The sequence below is a fragment of the Pongo abelii genome, chromosome 9 (assembly GCF_028885655.2).
Source record: "Pongo abelii isolate AG06213 chromosome 9, NHGRI_mPonAbe1-v2.0_pri, whole genome shotgun sequence".
In the NCBI taxonomy this organism is placed as follows: domain Eukaryota; kingdom Metazoa; phylum Chordata; class Mammalia; order Primates; family Hominidae; genus Pongo; species Pongo abelii.
This window is the reverse complement of record NC_071994.2, coordinates 92,336,373-92,355,113: the sequence shown is the minus strand read 5'-3', so window position 1 is coordinate 92,355,113 and position 18,741 is coordinate 92,336,373. Positions and strand designations below refer to the sequence as shown.

The following is an 18,741-nucleotide window of genomic DNA, read 5'->3' as shown; positions in this document are numbered from 1 at the left end:
TAATTATCTTTAACAAAGTACACACAGAAAACTAATTTTGAATAGAGTTTGGTGACTCCTGTCTGTAATTCCAGCTAGTTGGACAGCTGGGCAAAAGGGTCACTTGACTCTAGGAATTCCAGGTTTCCCCAGGCAACATAGGGTGACACCTGTCTCTAAAAAAAAAATGTTTTTACCCAGGCCTGGAAGCAAGCACATGTAGTTCCAGCTAATCAGGAGGACCAGGCAGGAGGATCACTTGAGCCTAGGTGTTGGAGGCTGCAATGAGCTATGATCATGCACTGCACTTTGGCCTGAGTGACAGAGGGAGAACTTGTCTAAATAAAGGAAAGAAAAAAATGAGAGAAAAACAAAGTTATAAGTCAGAAAGTGTTGCTTTTTCTCTGTTCTCTAGAAGAATTTGTCTAAAAGTGTGTTATTTCTTTCTAAAATGCCTTGAAAATTTCGCTGAAAGAGATCACTGGAGTTTTCTTTGTGAGTTTTGTTTTTTAAATAATACAGGGAATTTTAAGAATCCAAATCATATCTTTCATTTTTCTACGTTCTCTTCCATCTGTTTTAGTCAGCTGTGTTTTCAAGAAATTTTCTCATGTCATCAAAATTGTCGAATGTATAGGTATAAATTGTTCCTAAAATATTCATACTGGCTTATTGATATCTGGATGACCTATGAGTTTGCCTGTTTATTCTTGATTTGAACTCCCCCCCTCCATTGTTTAAATGAATCTCATTGGGAATTTATTAATTTAATTTATCTATTTAAAGAGCCTACTTTTGAATTTGTTGATTTATCTTTTGCATGCTTTTTAATCAATTTTCTGCAATTTCTCTAATTTTTTTTTAGTTTTTTAATGGGAATTTGCTGTAATTTTCTGGCTGTTTGCAACAGACCTTTCTTTGTTAATAACAGATGCATTTAATGATATACATTGTTTTGTAAGCATTGTCTTAAATACGTTTCAAAAGTTTTTTTGTTTTGTATTTTGAATATTATTTAATTAAACATACTTTCTTCATTGTTTTTCTTTAGTGCATGTATTTTCAGGGAAACTATAAAGGAGAGGGGAGGGAATGCATTTTTTGAATGATATTTAAAACAATTAGAAACAATTGAAATTAATTTTAATAAAACATTATAACCCAATATATCCAAAATGTTTTCAACCTAATAAACATTACAAATATTAGTGAGATATTTTTTATTCTTTTTTTTTTTGAGACAGGGTCTGGCTTTGTCACCCAGACTGGAGTGCAGTCGCTGGATCCTGTCTAGCTGCAGTGTCAACCCCCCTGGCTATAGCAATCTTCCCACCTCAGCTTCCCCAGTACCAGGGACTACAGGTTCATGCCACCATGCTCCGCTAATTTTTATTTTTTTAGAGAGACGAGTTTTCGCAATGTTGCCTAGGCTTTCCTCAAACTCCTTTCCTGTGTTCACCTCTCAATGTGCTGCGATGACAGGCTTGAACAATAATGTTCATACATTTTAGGAAGAAAGTCCTAAGCCTACTTAGGTGTTTTAAAAAAGGGTAGATTGGAATTTACTTTCTCTAAACTCAATAGTTTCTAGAACTATAAATTAGAGTCAAGTATTAAAGGCCCCAGGAAGACAATTTTAGAAGAAAAGTTTTCAAAGTCAGCCAGGCTAGATGCTTTATAATTGAGCATTTGCTGGATATGTCTTGGCATCCTAATGGCCAACGCTGAGGGTTTTTATTTTTTTTAATAATGTCAAAGACTGAACTTTGTTACATGTACATTGTGTAGAATTTCCAAAGTTAGAAACTTTTCTTAAAACACTTCACTACATTCCTTTTATTTATTCATTTTTTAAAAAATTCAAACTATGCATGGATACACCCTTAATGGAAGATTAGGTTTCTGCAGTTTCAAAGGCAAAACCTAGTCCTTTTGATTGGCTCTATTTAATTGTATAATTGCTTTATCGATTAAAATTTTAAAAAACTTCTACAAATACATTCCAATGATAGATAACTAAATCAGTTGTCTGATGTCATTATACAATGTTACTTTTTTTTTTTTTTTTTTTTTTTGCTTTTGAGATGAAGTCTGGCTCTTTCACCCAGGCTGGAGTGAAGTGGCAGGATCTCAGCTCACTGCAACCTCCACCCCAGGGGTTCAAGCAAATCTTCTGCTGGGATTACAGGTGCCTGCCACCTTGCCCAGCTAATTTTTGTATTTTTAGTAGAGAGGGGGTTTCACCATGTTTGCCAGGCTGGTCTTGAACTCCTGACCTCAGGTAATCCACCCGCCTCGGCCTCCCAAAGTGCTGGGATTACAGGCATGAGCTGCCACAGTGGCCTGATGTTTCCTTTTTAAGTCCACATAAAGTGACTTTATAATTATCTTTTAATGACTCATTATTAAAACCTAAAACATATGAAGAACGATTTTGTTTTCTACTTTTATCTACAATACTAGATTTTCCATGATTTTTAAAGAGTAGAAGACTCTTTTTTTTTTTTTTTATTTTTTGAAATGTAGTCTCGCTCTGTTGCCCAGGCTGAATTGCAGTGGCACCATCTGGGTTCACTGCATCCTCTGCCTCTCAGGTTCAGGTGATCCTCCTGCCACAGCCTGCTGAGTAGCTGGGACTACAGGTCTGTACAACTATTCCAGCCTAATTTTTGTATTTTTATTAGATATAGGGTTTTGCCATGTTGGTCAGACTTGTCTCGAACTCCTGACCTCAAGGGATCCGCCCTCCTTGGCTTCCCAAAGTGTTGGGACTGAGCCACCACGCCCAGACTGGATTGGTTTTTAAGAATTTGATTTATACATGTTTAGTTTTAAAGAATGGCTTTTTGTGTTTTTAAACTTTTTAAAGTTAAAAACCTTTAACGAGAAACTGGTGAACTTAAATGACATTGAAGATAATTTACTATTACTTAACAGAGGGGTCATCTTTGGAGAATGGGTTATGGGTATAAAATTGAAAAATAGATTTGTATCCTGACATCAATATTCTGAAGCTCTATCTCCAGTGACTTTGAGAAATTCTCAAATCACCAAACACAATAAATAAATGAATATAAAAGTATAGTGGCTCATTCACTTCTCTAAAGCATTTTCTAAACTCCCAGAATTATGAAAAACACGGAAGATTCAAATACTTTGCTGAAATGGGTCAGAATGGGAGGTATCTACTTAGCCTATGGGTGCTTTCAACTCTGACTCAGCAAATCACAGGTATTAACTTTCTCTGTGGCCTACTCCTCACACCCTCCTAACCCTTTCTTGCTCAATATTCTTCTTAACTCTGCATCTAGGTTTGCTATCATATTACCACCCAAATAATAATTGGTTTGGATGTATTTACATAATACAAAGTTCTTTAAGTAACTAATAACATTTACTTAGCATTAATTGGTCCCTTTCTATGCATGAAGCACTGTTCTACTTGCTGATACCTACAATATTTTTCATAGACTTTAAAATACATCGGCATACACAGTGTGAAATCATTTTTTGTGTGTGCTTGTTATTTAGGTCACAATATTAAAATACATATTGCTGGAATTCTAATAAAAACATACTGCACAGGAATGGTGAGATAGCATTTAAATCGGGAAAGTTCAGCTTGACAGGGTCCTATTACCAGTGCATCCTGTTAGCCTAACAACATTCAACATCATAAGTAGCACATCAGTAACAAGCTCTTACCTGAGACGAGGTTAGAAATGTGTATTTTTATTTTATAAATAATCTCTGAAAAAGACAGCCTTCTTAAGCACAAATGTCATTTATTATGGTACATTCAGTCTTTTTCAATTTTTTACTTTCAAACAATATTCTCAAATATATTTAGAAAAAGGCTTTAAGGCATAGCATTTCATTAATGCTCATTGTTTGGGAAAAAAAAACCCAACTGGAATACAAGCACATGAATTTATGTTTATTTTTTTAACTGTGGATTATCATGGTATTTAATCTACTTATTATAAAAAATTTTTGAAAATAGTAATTGATATAACTTGAGACTTTTCATCAAAATTTGAAGAGATCTAACAATATGCATAATGAATTTGAGTTGGAAATAATGTGTAATACAAGTAAAAACAAAAATGCATTTTGCATTCCTACCTGGAGAAAAAAAGATGAAATAACATACAGGTTGAGCACCACTAATCAAAATATCTAAAAATCCATAGTACTCCAAAATCTCAAATGTTTTGAGCTGTGAAATGTCACCAAAATTGAAATATCCCACACGTGACCTCATATGAGAAGTAACAGTCAAAACATATTCTCAGTGGACTAAAAGACTCTCCCAGCCCCTTCAGTTGCAATATATCTTTCTGTGTCCACCTGGATGCCCCCAAGCAAGAGCACTCACAAAGGGTAATAAAATGGCATGTGTACACAAACTTTGCTTCATGAATAAAATTATTTAAAATATTGTCTAAAATTATCTTTAACCTATCTGTATAAGGTGTATATGAAACATAAATTTTGTGTTTATACTTGGGTTGATACACAAGATATCTTATTATGTATATGCAAATATTCTGCAATCCACAAATATCCAAAACCTGAAATTCTTCTGGCCCTAACATCGTGAATAACAAACAGTCAACTTGTATTACATGGTTTTATAATGGATTTATTTGAAAATGTGACTGAAATCTGTGGATGAAATTTTGCAAACATCAGTTTAAGACAAATAGTATTATTTTGTGTAGCAGAAGGGGATACACCGGGTTTATTTCTCCACAGCATCCAAGTAGAATGTGACAGGGTTAAGGAGGAAAGATTTCTATATGTAGTACTCGTGATCCTTTTGGCTTAGGGTAGGTAAAAACACAAGACATGCTAACCTTACATTCTGCTCTGTTCCTTGGACATTTTATAAACAACACTTAGTGTTGTTTATAAACAACAATGGATTCCAGTGAAGGGAAATGGCTAAGTCCATAAGCACCATTAGAACTGGCAGGGTTCAGGAAAGAATGTGAAAACTCTACACCACAGTGCTCATTTTTCTATACTGTGCTAGGAAAGATGAATGGAAAATAAACCTGGCAATGTAATGTCTGAGAACAGGATACACGGCCAGATATGGGAAGAATAAAATACAAGAATCTTGTGTCTACTGAATCTAGAGAAGAAAATATTCTGTTAACTCTTTGCTATGAAAATGCTTTGAGGCTGGGAACAGTGGCTCATACCTGTAGTAATCCCAGTGCCTTGGAAGGTTGAAGCAGGAGGATTGTTTGAGTCCAGGAGTTTGAGACCAGCCAGAAAAGCAAAAGAAGACCATATCTCCACAAACAATTTAAAAACTAACCTGAAGTGGGGGTGTCTGCCTGTAGTCAGAGCTACTCAGGAGGCCGAGGTCGAGGATAGCTTGAGCCTAGGAGGTTGAGGCTGCAGTAGCTATGATCCAGCAACTGCACTATAGTCTGGGTGACAGAGTGAGACCCTGTCTCTAAGAAAAGAAAAAATAGAAAACGAAAAACATGATTGAAATCTAAAACCTAGGGTGCTGGTAGTAATTGTTGCCTCCATTATTTTCTCAAGGAAGAAAACCTATTCGATTCTGATTTTTACAGCCTAATGATAATGTAGCAATATTCGAGAACTGAATGTTTCATTCATCAGAGAAAGAAACTTCAGGAATCATATGTGTTTCTGTGGCTCTAAGTGAGACAACATTGAGAGATTTGAGGATTTATGGAGTTGACGACATGGGATTGATCCCTGAATCCATCCCATACAGGAAACAGGAACATAAAAAGATTTGCTTATGACCGGGCGCGGTGGCTCATGCCTGGAATCCCAGCACTTTGGGAGACTGAGGCGGGCGGATCACGAGGTCAGGAGATTGAGACCATCCTGGCTAACAACAGTGTAATCCCGTCTCTACTAAAAATACAAAAAAATTAGCCGGGCATGGTGGCGGGCGCCTGTAATCCCAGCTACTCGGGAGGCTGAGGCAGGAGAATGGAGTGAACCAGGAAGGTGGATCTTGCAGTGAGCCAAGATCACGCCGCCACTGCACTCCAGCCTGGGCGACAGAGCAAGACTCGGTCTCAACAACAACAACAACAAAAAATGCTTACCTTTTATGTGCTCATATGTAAAGTTGGGACAATGCTACACATATTGCATATTTTCTGTGGAGATTAGGAACAATGTGTGCATGGAGACAGCACAGTAACTGGTACATCATAGCCCATGTATCACATTGTCCCCTTCCTTTTTCTAACATATTTCTCTCCACTCAAATTGATAAGAGGTTTCAAGAGCAAATGACTTGGGTTTGTAGAAAAATAGACAATAAACGGGTAAAACAATTGAGAAGAAACGCAAAAAAAAAAATGTGTTAAAGAAAAGATAGCCCTGGACATTCAGGATCCAGGAAGTGAAATATAACTTTTTGGAAAATTAATAAATTTTGTTAGCATGGGAAAAAATATGCAGAATTCTCTCCATGTGTGCAAATAAAACAAACAAAATGTCAAAGGAGTTATAATACCTAGGTTTTAAATGGTATTTATCATAGAATGGCATTTTTATAAAAATTAAAAAATTTCCAGAATTAAATAAAGTCAGATTTCTACATATGTTAAGGAAGCAGAAATAGATCACCAACTTTCATACAAAGATTTTCCCATGAGTTTTAGAACCCAGATGAAAAAAAGAGTCTATTACCAGATTCTCAAAAATAGATTTGTAATTCAACAGAAAACTTTGTGGTAGAGGTAGGTTTCAGATGCTAGAATGAAAACAGTCTCATGTACAAAAAAGTATCTTTTTTATTAAAAGGAGAAGCACTGGGAAATAAGACAATATTCCAAATTGGCTGGAGTGTATCCACATCATGGATTGTTCTTGCCTATACCCACCTCTACTCTCTCTTCTGGATTGGGTAGGACTTTTGGAACCTACAAAATGCCAACTCTAAAGAGAATTATTTTCTTATATTTGTTTCATGGTCTGAGACTCAAGTAGGAAAATAGGTTATTTCCTTGATAACGCCACAGTAGACAGAGGTAGGTCTGTAATTGAAAGCTCCTAATTTCCAGTGCTCTAGGCTTCAGCTGCCAAAAGCCGAGTGTTTGAATAAGTGAATGATGTGGTGCAAAAAGTGGTTGAAATAAAATCAGAAGCTACCTACCTTCCTTTCTCTCCTTGCCCTAATTCCTTCCTGATACACAGCATCATCAGACCTTGTAATGGAGTACCAGGGCCCCACCACGGAGCTCCAGAATTTAAGCAGAGAATGTCTGCAGGATCCACTCCATGACTGAAGGTTTCACAAATTTCCCACTCTGGAGTCCAGGACTGAGCCAACAGGGCCCCCACATACAACCAGCGCAGATCTTACTTCTGTGTGGACACTTTGATTAATTACTTAGATTTATTGAGGTACAGAACGTGCATACAGGGTGGTCAGTCAGTTGGTGGTCTTGGACAGTAAACTGACAATAGAACAAGAAAATCTATTGTCCAAATCCTTGTATTTAATGAAATATAAACTCTGGATGATTTTATGATGTGTCAACTTGAGTACATGTATGTACAAAGAGGGAAATGAGGGCAGTAGCCATTTTGTGGCATAGACATACCTTATTATTCTTCAATGAAACACTTACTTAGGACCTGCTGGAAAGGCATTTTGCAGATGCAAGCAAAGGTCCTAATCCTGTGACTAGGACGTGTACCCAAGTAAGCCTGACTTCATCAGTGAAAGTCCTTTAAAGAAATACATAGGCATTCCTCAAACAACATTTTAAACAGCAAATGGGACTCTAATCTTCCAATTGCACCCTATTGACTTTAAACCAAAGCTTTGATTCATGACCACTGGGATCCAGCCAGCAGGGGATTTCTTTTCCTGATGGACTGTACCCAGGCTCTCACATATGCTTAAGCAGCCCCCACAATTGTGTAAGCCAAGTCTTTGCACTTAATTCATATGTGAATCTCCCTAACTATACATGTATCTTATGGGTTCTGCTTTTGTCTTTGAACCTGGACAGACATGGGTCTGATAGATTTGTCTTCCCTGTTTTGACAGTCTTGACCATAAGTCTTCTGGACCATTGGCAAAGAATTCCTCTGTCAGAAGATATTTGAGTAGTCCCTTCTGAAATCTCTTTCTTTTTAAAAAATAATTTTCATATAACAACAAAAAGATTTGGTATAGAAAGAAAAACATAGTCCATCCCTATCATTTGGATTCTGTATTTGTGAATTTGCCTATATCCTAAAAGTTATGTATAATCCCCAAAATAATTCCCATGGTGCACTCGTAGTCATTGTAGGAAATCATGCACTATGTGGAGAAAAGCGTTAAAATAATAACTCATCTTTCACCCATGAGACTGGTGAAGTTTTGTAAATTCAATGAGAGACCCCAGGTTAGCGGGTTTATTTGGTTAATCAGTGATTTCTCTTAGAGTGGTAGAAAACAGAAAACAAAAAGGAAAGTTTTATCTTCCATTGGACTTCTCTGGAAATATCCTATAAATGTACTAAAGCAGCATTTAAGCTGGATGAGGTGGTTTATACCTGTACTCTTAGCACTTTGGAAGGCCGAGACCAGAGGATCACTTGAAGCCAGGAGTTGGAGAACAGCCTGGGCTACAGAATCATACACTGACTTTACCAAAAATTTCAACAAAAAAAAATTAGCCAGGTGATGTAGTGTGAGCCTAAAGTCTTAGCTACTTGGAAGGCTGAAGCAGGAGGATTACTTGGATTTCAAGGCTGCAGGGAGCTATGATTATGCTACTGCACTACAGAAGGAGACCCTTTCTCTAGAATAAATAAATGTGCACTTAGAGGAATGCCTGTATCATGGAAGAAACTCAATAAACAGTATAAAATGCATCTTAGTTAATTTCTAGCCTATGTATGCTCTAACAGGATTTATGTTACATATGATTCATTCAGGCACTGGTGTTCAGAATGAAAGTGTGATGATAATTTAATCAGAGCTGCAAAGGTGTGTTCTAAATACTGCATAAACCTAATCATCTTTGTCTCCACCTTTCTGAATGCTCTAAATACCCGTAAAGAGGTGGGTGTGGTCCTCACAGATTCTTATAAAAGGACACAGATGAGACAAGCTCAGTTTTCTCTGAAGGAGAAGGACTGCACCTAGAACTGCATTTTGGTGACCTTTGAAATTCAGTACTGCAGTGAATAAGCTTCTGACCTTGAGGTGAACTTAACAAAATTATTTTTGGAAGAATCGTTGTGGGAACCATTAAAAGAACTCAGGGGTGAGTGAAACATAATGATAAAATTATATCATCTTTCCTTTACACAATAATAAATTAGTGTTAAAAATATCTCATTATCTTAAATCTACACAATGATACCATTTGTAACTCATATTCTTACTATAGATTTTATGAATTATAAGGATACTAATTGTTGTTATTTTGTGTTTTCTATGATTGTTTAATATAGTTCTGAAAAACTTAAAATATCTAGTGTTTGCTGCAACAGATATGTATTCATCATGAATATATGGAGTTGATACATATACGTACACATAGGTGTGTGTGTATATGTGTGTAATGAGTGTATTAATATTGTCCACTTGAATGGAGAAGACATTAATGAACGATGAAGTTATTTGCTTTCATAATATTCAGGTTTTAGACATGACTTTAAATTAGTAAGGTAATGATGAGTGATGCAAAATAGTGAAACTAAAACAGTGAGAAAGCTCCCCAAAATATCCTACTTTAGAAATCAAAACACAATTTTTCAAACAAGTAAATTTATAAGACCTAATTTGGTATGTGATTGTGATTGTCATCTCATTTGAGTCTCAATCTTATTAAACTGTGAAAAATTTCTTAAAATGTCTTAGATGAGCTCTGGAAAATATTTGCAATTCTAAGATTTTTCACTGCTTTCAGTTAAATTCAGAAGTGATATCAAACTAGCAGCATAAAGGACTTAAAATTGCAAAACAAAGATTATAGTTTTTATATTAGTCAGGGTTCTCCAGACAGAACCATAGGATGTATACATATATGTGTGCAGATACATTCATGGGCCATTTGAGTCAGCCACAAACCACATATGGTGGTCCCATAAGATTATAATACCAATATGTTTACTGTACCTTTTCTGTATTCAAATATGTTTAGATACACAAATAGTTATCATTGTGTTACAGTTGCCTACAGTATGCAGTACAGAACATACTGTACAGGTTTGTAGCCTATTGTAGGAACAGCAGGCTATAGTGTATACCATAGGTGTGTAGTAGGCTATGCCACCTAGATTTGTGTGGTATAGTCTATCATATTAAAACAATAAAACTGCCTGGCTGGGCACTGTGGCGTGTGCCTATAATCCCAGCACTTTGGAAAGCCAAGGCAGGCAGATCACTTGAGGCCGGGAGTTCAAGTGCAGCCTGGCCAAAATGGCATGACCCCGTCTCTACTAAAAAAATACAAAAATTAGCCAGGCCTAGTGTCACGTTGCTGTAATCCCAGGTACTCGGGAACCTGAGGCAGGAGAATCGCTTTGGACCTGGAGGCGGAGGTTACAGTGAGCCGAGATCACACCACTGCATTTCAGCCTGCATGAAAGAGGGAAACTCTATCTCAAAAAAAAAAAAAACGAAACTAAAAACACCTGACACATTTCTCAGAACATACATGTGTCTACAAGCTATACATGATTCTACATGGGACAGAATTCATCAGGAAAATTAATTTGCTTGATTATGGAGTCTAGAGAGTTCCAATATAGGCTGTCTCTAAGCTGGGGTCCTGAGAATACCGGTATCCTGGCTAAGCTCAAGTCTGAAAGCCTCAGAACAAGTTTCAGGAGAGAGATGGAGGAAGTTGCCTTTTTTCTGCCTTTTTCTTTATATCTGAGGTATCAGCTGATTGGATGGTGCCCACACACATTGAGAGATGAGGCTCCTACTCAGCTCACCAACTCACATGTCTCTCTTCTCTAGAAACACCTTCACAGAGTCACCCACAAACAATGCTTCACTAGTTCCCTAGGTATTGGTTAATCCAGTCAGACTGATACCTAAAATTCACCATCACACCATGGAAATAAAATTACACCTCTTTAAGTTTAACAAAAACCTCCTATATGTTAGTTCAGAGTTTGCACTGCCCTCGGGGAAGTTAATTTAATCTGCAAGAAAGTAAAAAGATCCAATATCTTTAATAATTTTTCTTTTCTCTACTAGTGAACCCTGATTGGTTTAATTGCAGTCTTTTTCTTTGTTTACTTGGTTGGTTGGTTATTTTTTTTTTAATTTTGTTTTGATTTGGGTCTTTGTTTTTAATTTAATTTAATTTAATTTTAAGTCCTGGGATAACTGCAGGACGTGCAGGCTTGTTATGTAGGTAAACTTGTGCCATGGTGGTTTGATGCCCAGCTTTTGTGGCCCTCTATAAAAATATGTCATAGAACCATCTTCTCATATTTCTTTGGCCATCTTCTCATATTTCTTTGGCCCAGGTAGTTTTTTCCCACTCTTTCACAGTCATTCATCAGTTATTGAAAGAAAAATAGAGAAAATTATGATTTATTCTGACCACTTAGAATCAAAACCCAATTTCCAGATCTACATTCAGAAAATAGGTATGTGAATAGATTCATATTATGCTACAGACAGGAACTAGGAGTAGAAGGGACTGTGAGTCCTCTAGCTAGTAATATCTGCTATAAAGCCAGGAGACTCCCCCTACGTGTGAATTTTTAAGTTTGTAACAGAAGAAATAGTTTGTTGTACTTTAATGAACACTGTCAAGAGAAGAAAATATAACTATCACATATCTCCACATGTTTAGAAGCTTTTCATCAACCCAGGCCCCAAAATGACATGTTTCTCTTTGTTCCTCAGAAACATGAATTCTGGAATCTTACAGGTCTTCCAGAGGGAACTCACCTGCCCCATCTGCATGAACTACTTCATAGACCCGGTCACCATAGACTGTGGGCACAGCTTTTGCAGGCCCTGTTTCTACCTCAACTGGCAAGACATCCCAGTTCTTGTCCAGTGCTCTGAATGCACAAAGTCAATAGAGCAGATAAACCTCAAAACCAACATTCATTTGAAGAAGATGGCTTCTCTTGCCAGAAAAGTCAGTCTCTGGCTATTCCTGAGCTCTGAGGAGCAAATGTGTGGCACTCACAGGGAGACAAAAAAGATGTTCTGTGAAGTGGACAAGAGCCTGCTCTGTTTGCTGTGCTCCAGCTCTCAGGAGCACCGGAATCACAGACACTGTCCCATTGAGTCGGCTGCTGAGGAACACCGGGTAAGTGATGCCTCTGAAGATCGATTTCTGTAAAGGATGCATAAAATTCCTGTGGGTCTATTTTCTTGGAGATTGGATAAAGCCAACTCTGAGTCCCTTTAAGCAGCTCTGTTTGGGCTTTCTTAGCTTCCAACCTCTGGGCTTTGACAAACATAAAGGGAAACAAAGGAAATGCCATTTACTAGGGGCTTATTTGTCTCTCATTCTGGGCCCCCTCCCTATGTCATGGTCTGCACTGGTGCTTCAATTTATGGCTCTTTTGCAGGAGAAGCTTTTACAGAAAATGCAGTCTTTATGGGAAAAAGCCTGTGAAAATCACAGAAACCTGAATGTGGAAACCACAAGAACCAGACACTGGAAGGTTAGTCCTGTACTACTCTACCTTCTCCAGGAACTTATGGTGGGCAAATGGGTGACTCTTAAAATAGGAACTTGATATCAAACTGTAATGTTTCTGGGGTTCAGTTTAAAAAAAAAAGGGAGAGAAAACATTGAGAAAAAGTGGCTTCATTTTTATATAGAATAGTATGCCTGTTAAGTAGGATTTCTAAGAAAACTACTGATGTCACCCAAAGCATGCTGGTTTGTTTCATACAAACCTATAGTTATACACCAACAGATCCAAGAAACTGGGCCATCTCACAGCATTCTATATGTGCTGGTTGGATAAATGCTGGGCAAAAGGGTTATTTGGCAGTCATGGAATGCTCAACTGAAACTTCTGAGTGTCTGTCAGCATTAATCAGAATGCTGGTGTGCAAGTAGTATTTGGAATTGTATGGAAAATTTGAGGCAGAAAAAGTGACAGGGCAAATCTAGGGAAACCATGAAATTAAGAATCTCATCTAATTAATATTGAATAATACATAACATATGAAGAGAAAAGCGGTGAGAAATACGGATTTGTGTCTTGAGGGAGACATGTAAACATGCCAGAAATATGGGAACAAGTGTCTAAATATAAGAAGAACTCTGAGGACTTCAGAAAAATATTAAAAATAATTTTCTCCATGTGGATGTATATTTTGAGGGTATGATAGCTAATATTAGTTTGTTTAAAAGTATTTCATGAGAACTTAGTCTATGGTGAATATTAAATTAGAAAATATACTAGTAAAGAAGAAAGGAAGCACCTTTGTCCTCACAAATCATACAATCCAAATAAGAGAGTCAAATGGTCAATACACAAATGTATGCAATATATGATGTATTTGAGTGTGGTAGGTTTTTTGTTGGAGAATAATCAAGCAGGGAAGTAGAAAAGGACAATAGAGGCCAGAAACAGGAGATTAGTTTTGAGTTTTAAATAGGGTGGTCAGAAAAAAGAATCACTGAAAAATTCAAATTGAAACAAAGTTTTGAAGAGGAGGGGGAACACAAATGTGTGTGTGGATATATATGTGGACCATGAGTGTGAATATATATGTATATGTATGTATGTTTATGTGGTTGTGTGTGTATATATATGTATGTATGTATGTGTGTGTTTGTATACATACATATTTTATTTATATATATATATATATATATGTAATTCTAGTTGGAGAGAACAGCATATGCAGTAGTTTTGAGTTTGTGTATATTTGGAGGCCTGAGGAACCACAGAGAAGTCTATGTTTCAGATTGGGATGACTTAGAAAAAGAATGGAAGGAAATGAATTCAGAGAGACAAAGATGGCCAAATCATCAACGCAGCCTTAGTAGGATAGGTTTTGCTGGGCGAAATGCACTTAGCTGGACATGCTAGTCTAAGGTCATTTTACATATAATGAGTTTAAGCAACTTGTTGCGTATGTCAGAAATAGAAATAATTGTTTCCGTTCTAGTAACTATAACTCTATACTCCAACTCTTAAGCACGAACTGTTCTTACTTTTCCATAAATATGGGTTGGAATAGAGAAATTCAAATTGTGTTTTTTTATTTCCAACTATCTCAGAAAACACATTATCTTCAATAAATGTAATGTAATTTGTCAGATACAGCTATGTTGATCTTTATGCAGAAAGAAAGGAAAGGAACAGATTCTAAGAACTGGCAAGACAGAGGTTTAAACTATTGGATGTTCAAGAGACAAAAGGAATCAGTGAGATTTAATAGGAGAGGAATAAATACATTTCTCTTTTGACTAACCCATTATCACTGCAGGGTTATGTGAATTTAAGGCTAGAAGCTATTAGAGCTGAGTATCAGAAGATGCCTGCATTTCACCATGAAGAAGAAAAACATAATTTGGAGATGCTGAAAAAGAAGGGGAAAGATATTTTTCATCAACTTCATTTAAGTAAAGCCAAAATGGCTCATAGGAGGGAGATTTTAAGAGGAACGTATGAGGAGCTGAAGGAAATGTGCCATAAACCAGATGTGGAGCTACTTCAGGTACAAACTCACAATGTGGTTTCAGGTTTTTGACTATTCACATGTATAAGTATTTTCCTCATGGCTGAACTCCATCTCCCTACTTTTATTTCCATGATGTGTTTCCAAAAACACATTCACATAACTAATGCTACTTTATTGGGAGAGTATAGCCCCACCAAGGGATTCTACCAGGCCAAAGGTCCCTCCTACTTTATCCACCAGCCACAAAACTTTGTAGAATGGTCAAGGTAACAGCCCCAAGACATATTCCCCACCTAATTCAATAATATACTTTGGGTTGTTAAAGATGTATAAAATAGTGAGTGATTCATTTACATTTAGGTTATGGAAATGTTTGGAAACATGGCAAAATCAGAAGTTTTGGGAATCTAGGTTCGCATTAACATTATTTTGGGGTCCACTCATTTGGGTAACAGGTTCAGCTGAAGATGACTGAGTAGGTTCTTCGTGGTTACCACAGAGCATAGACCCTCTGGGCCTCTTCTCCCTTCACTTGTTTAGAGAATGTCTTCAAGACTCAGACTTTCCCAGGACATTAATTAATAACAATACAACTGACTTGGTTTTTCATTACAGAAGAAATAGAAAATGTTTTCCCGAAGAGAAGATGGTAGGGGAATAATATCTTCAGAAACTGAGTACAAATCTCACACTGAATTTAGTGAAAGATGCATCTTGTGAAATGCACTAAATGTTTCTTTCTTTTTTTTTTTCCCAGGCTTTTGGAGACATATTACACAGGTGAGTGTGTATCTAGATTTTAGCATATGTTCTTTAAGATTCCACGAATATCAAAGAAGGCTCTATTAAAGTCATGGCATAAATAATTAAGATATTGATACCACACCACTTTTTTTTTTACATCTACTTTCGTTCCCTCACCTTAAAAGACAAGGCCACAAAGTAAATAAATGAAGAAAAGAAGAGTGAACTAAAACAAACAATTTGATTCCTGAATTTTTTTTTTTTTTTTTTTTTTTTTGAGAGGGTGTCTCGCTCTGTCACCCAGGCTGGAGTGCAATGGCAGGATCTCGGCTCACTGCAAGCTCCGCCTCCCGGGTTCACACCATTCCCCTGCCTCAGCCTCCCAAGTACACGGGACTACAGGCACCTGCCACCAAACCCGGCTAATTTTTTGTATTTTTAGTAGAGACGGGGTTTCACCATGTTAGCCAGGATGATGTCTATCTCCTGATCCCGTGATCTGCCCGCCTCGGCCTCCCAAAGTGCTGGGATTACAGGCGTGAACCACCGCGCCCGGCCCCTGATTTTGTTTTATTGCTTGAAAGCCTGCACAGGAGAAAGATAAGAGTTTTGTTTTGTGGATGGTGAGAAAGTCACCAGAGGAAGCAGGAGAGAAGAGGAGGAAGTATTTTAGCAGTGAAAAAGTGTTGATGTTTTGTTTTTTATACATATATACATATCAGTTAACAGTTCTGAAAAATAGATTGAAAAAAACTGTGGAGTGTTAGAACTGTATAAGTCTCTAGGGAAGTTCTTTGCTAAAAGGCAGATGTCCCTGCCTAGAACAAGTTTCCATTCTTTATCTTGAGAAGGAAGCAGTGGATGCATCAGTCTCCCCAGAACCCCGCTATTTCAGACAAAGATGTCAGGGGAGTCTGCCAAGAAGTGGAACTCAGAATTTCATTTCTAAATATTCTGAAGGCCATAAGGCTAAGGAACCTTACACATCTGGGGCAAAAAAAAAAAAAAAAAAAAAAAAAGAAGGATCAGATTGAATTCTGACTTAGACTCTTCCATCATGCTTTAAAATTTAGAAACTGTAAAGAATTAATTTGCAAAAGGAAGTAATAATTTTTGAATTATCAAATGTGTAGATTCAAAGGATTCTCATGAAATATCTTTTACATACAAATAGTGATTTTTATTTATTTTATGGCTGTAGATGTTGTAACTGCAGGTTTTTCCTTGCAGGAGTGAGTCCGTGCTGCTGCACATGCCCCAGCCTCTGAATCCAGAGCTCAGTGCAGGGCCCATCACTGGACTGATGGACAGACTCAACGAATTCCGAGGTAAGTCTCCACCCATAGGCAGCACTCCCACTTTCTCTAAATATTATTATTGTTAGGATCACATAGGTAATATTTCCTATTTTATCAAATATTTTACTTCTTTTAAGACATAAGTGAACAATATAACCATGCAACCCTTTGGTATCTGTGTCTGTATTTATAGTCAGATTTATAGCATTAAGCTTGAAAGATAGTGAAAAAGAAATACTTTCTGGCATAATATATACTAAGTTATATAACGGGAAAAAGGAGTAGGGTAGAAAATTTAAAAAAGGAGCAAATGAAATAATGCTCAGAATGGTGAATTATTTAATGTTAAATACAAAATTGTACATTTCTTTAGTGTATTCATTTGAACTGCTAAGAACTGTTCTTTGGGGGAATATAGTTTTCTGGAGATCCTTGGGGGTTTTGTATTTTTTTAATGTGTATGTATTATTCATATATTGCAAACATTTGAATTACTGGGAAAAGCTAAATGGAAGAAATCATTTTCTGAATATAAGTAAAATTACAAATGAAAATAAGTTCAGTTTAATTGCAATATGAAGAGCTACATGTTAAGTCTAAAATCCAGCTTCAGCCCAGAGCTAGCATGGAGGACCGCAGAGAGACTGGTCAAAGATTTTGCAGAGATCTCCTTAAATTATCAGTTATAACATGTACATATGGATTTTTATCCAGATATCTAGAGCAGTTCTTGAGTAAGTGACAATCTTCACATTCTTTCCAAAATGATAGCACTAGTTTTTAAGAATAAGAAACATTTCTAAATAATGATCTTGATAACAGCATAGCATTTAGGGCATACAATGTGTAAATTTTACTTGAAAATTGGATTGAAAGAAGTTGGTCTCACATTTGGCTCTCAATATGTAAGTTTTCAATAAAATATAATATCTGTGGTTAGGGTTTTGTTTGTATTGTATATAATATTAATCATCTCTATACTTTACTAGAAGTTACAAGCAAAACTGTCTTTATGACTTTACATTTCCTGGTACAGTAACTTCTTGATAGAACAATTATTTTTTTCTTATTTACACATGTCTATGCATGTTTTCTTTTTCTTTTTTTGCAGTGCATATTACTCTGCAGCATGAAGAAGCCAACAGTCATATCTTTCTATATGAAATTTTGAGAAGCATGTGTATTGGATGTGACCACCAAGATGTACCCTATATCACTGCAACACCTAGAAGTTTTCTTGCATGGGGTGCTCAGACTTTCACCTCCGGCAAATATTACTGGGAGGTCCATGTAGGGGAATCCTGGAATTGGGCTTTTGGTGTCTGTAATATGTATTGGAAAGAGAAGAATCAGAATGAGAAGATAGATGGAGAGGAGGGACTCTTTCTTCTTGGGTGTGTTAAGAATGACATTCAACGCTGTCTCTTTACCACCTCCCCACTTATGCTGCAATATATCCCAAAACCTACCAGCCGAGTAGGATTATTCCTGGATTATGAGGCTAAGACTGTGAGCTTTGTTGATGTTAATCAAAGCTCCCTAATATACACCATCCCTAATTGCTCTTTCTCACCTCCTCTCAGGCCTATCTTTTGCCGTATTCACTTCTGACCAGAGACAAATCAGAAATGTATTCACATGCTGTGGGAACCCCTTTATCCCAGGAAGTCCTCTTCCTTGTGCCTTAACATACAGGACAAATAGGCTCTATTTTATGTCTTGAATTGCCTTCTAATGTTATCAAAACTCATTTATTGTGTTACTATTAAATATGCTGAAACACTAAAAGTATATGTATTGGTTCTTTATTAAATAATTTTTGAAAAATCATTATTCATGATCATGGCATACAGTATATTCTCTTTTTTCTTTATTTCTGTCACTGAATGAAATAATAGATGACAGACATGTCTGAATGAAGTTAAAATCAATGGAAGACAGTCGGGATCTTTTGCTTCATGCAAAAAACTTGGATTGAAGTCTCAATGATAACTGGGAAATGTTTCTCTTCCTCTTTATCTAGCTATATTACACTTACTCATCATGTTTCATTGTATTAATCTATCCTTTGAGGTAATA

General features: G+C 36.6%; 1 protein-coding gene across 2 annotated transcripts; it reads left to right on the top strand.

Annotated features, from left to right (window-relative positions):
* The first annotated feature begins 11,863 nt into the window (after positions 1-11,863).
* On the top strand, positions 11,864-18,273 carry LOC129048979 (putative tripartite motif-containing protein 49B). Of its 2 annotated transcripts, XM_054526202.1 has the most exons (6): positions 11,868-12,278; positions 12,544-12,639; positions 14,426-14,656; positions 15,378-15,400; positions 16,595-16,692; positions 17,774-18,273. In XM_054526202.1, the coding sequence occupies exons 1-6, from the start codon at positions 11,868-11,870 to the stop codon at positions 18,271-18,273; spliced, it is 1,359 nt and encodes a 452-aa protein (XP_054382177.1). The 2 variants fall into 2 exon arrangements, with proteins under 2 accessions (XP_054382178.1, XP_054382177.1); XM_054526203.1 differs by lacking the exon at positions 14,426-14,656 and having other exon boundaries at positions 11,864-12,278.
* The last annotated feature ends 468 nt before the right edge of the window (positions 18,274-18,741 follow it).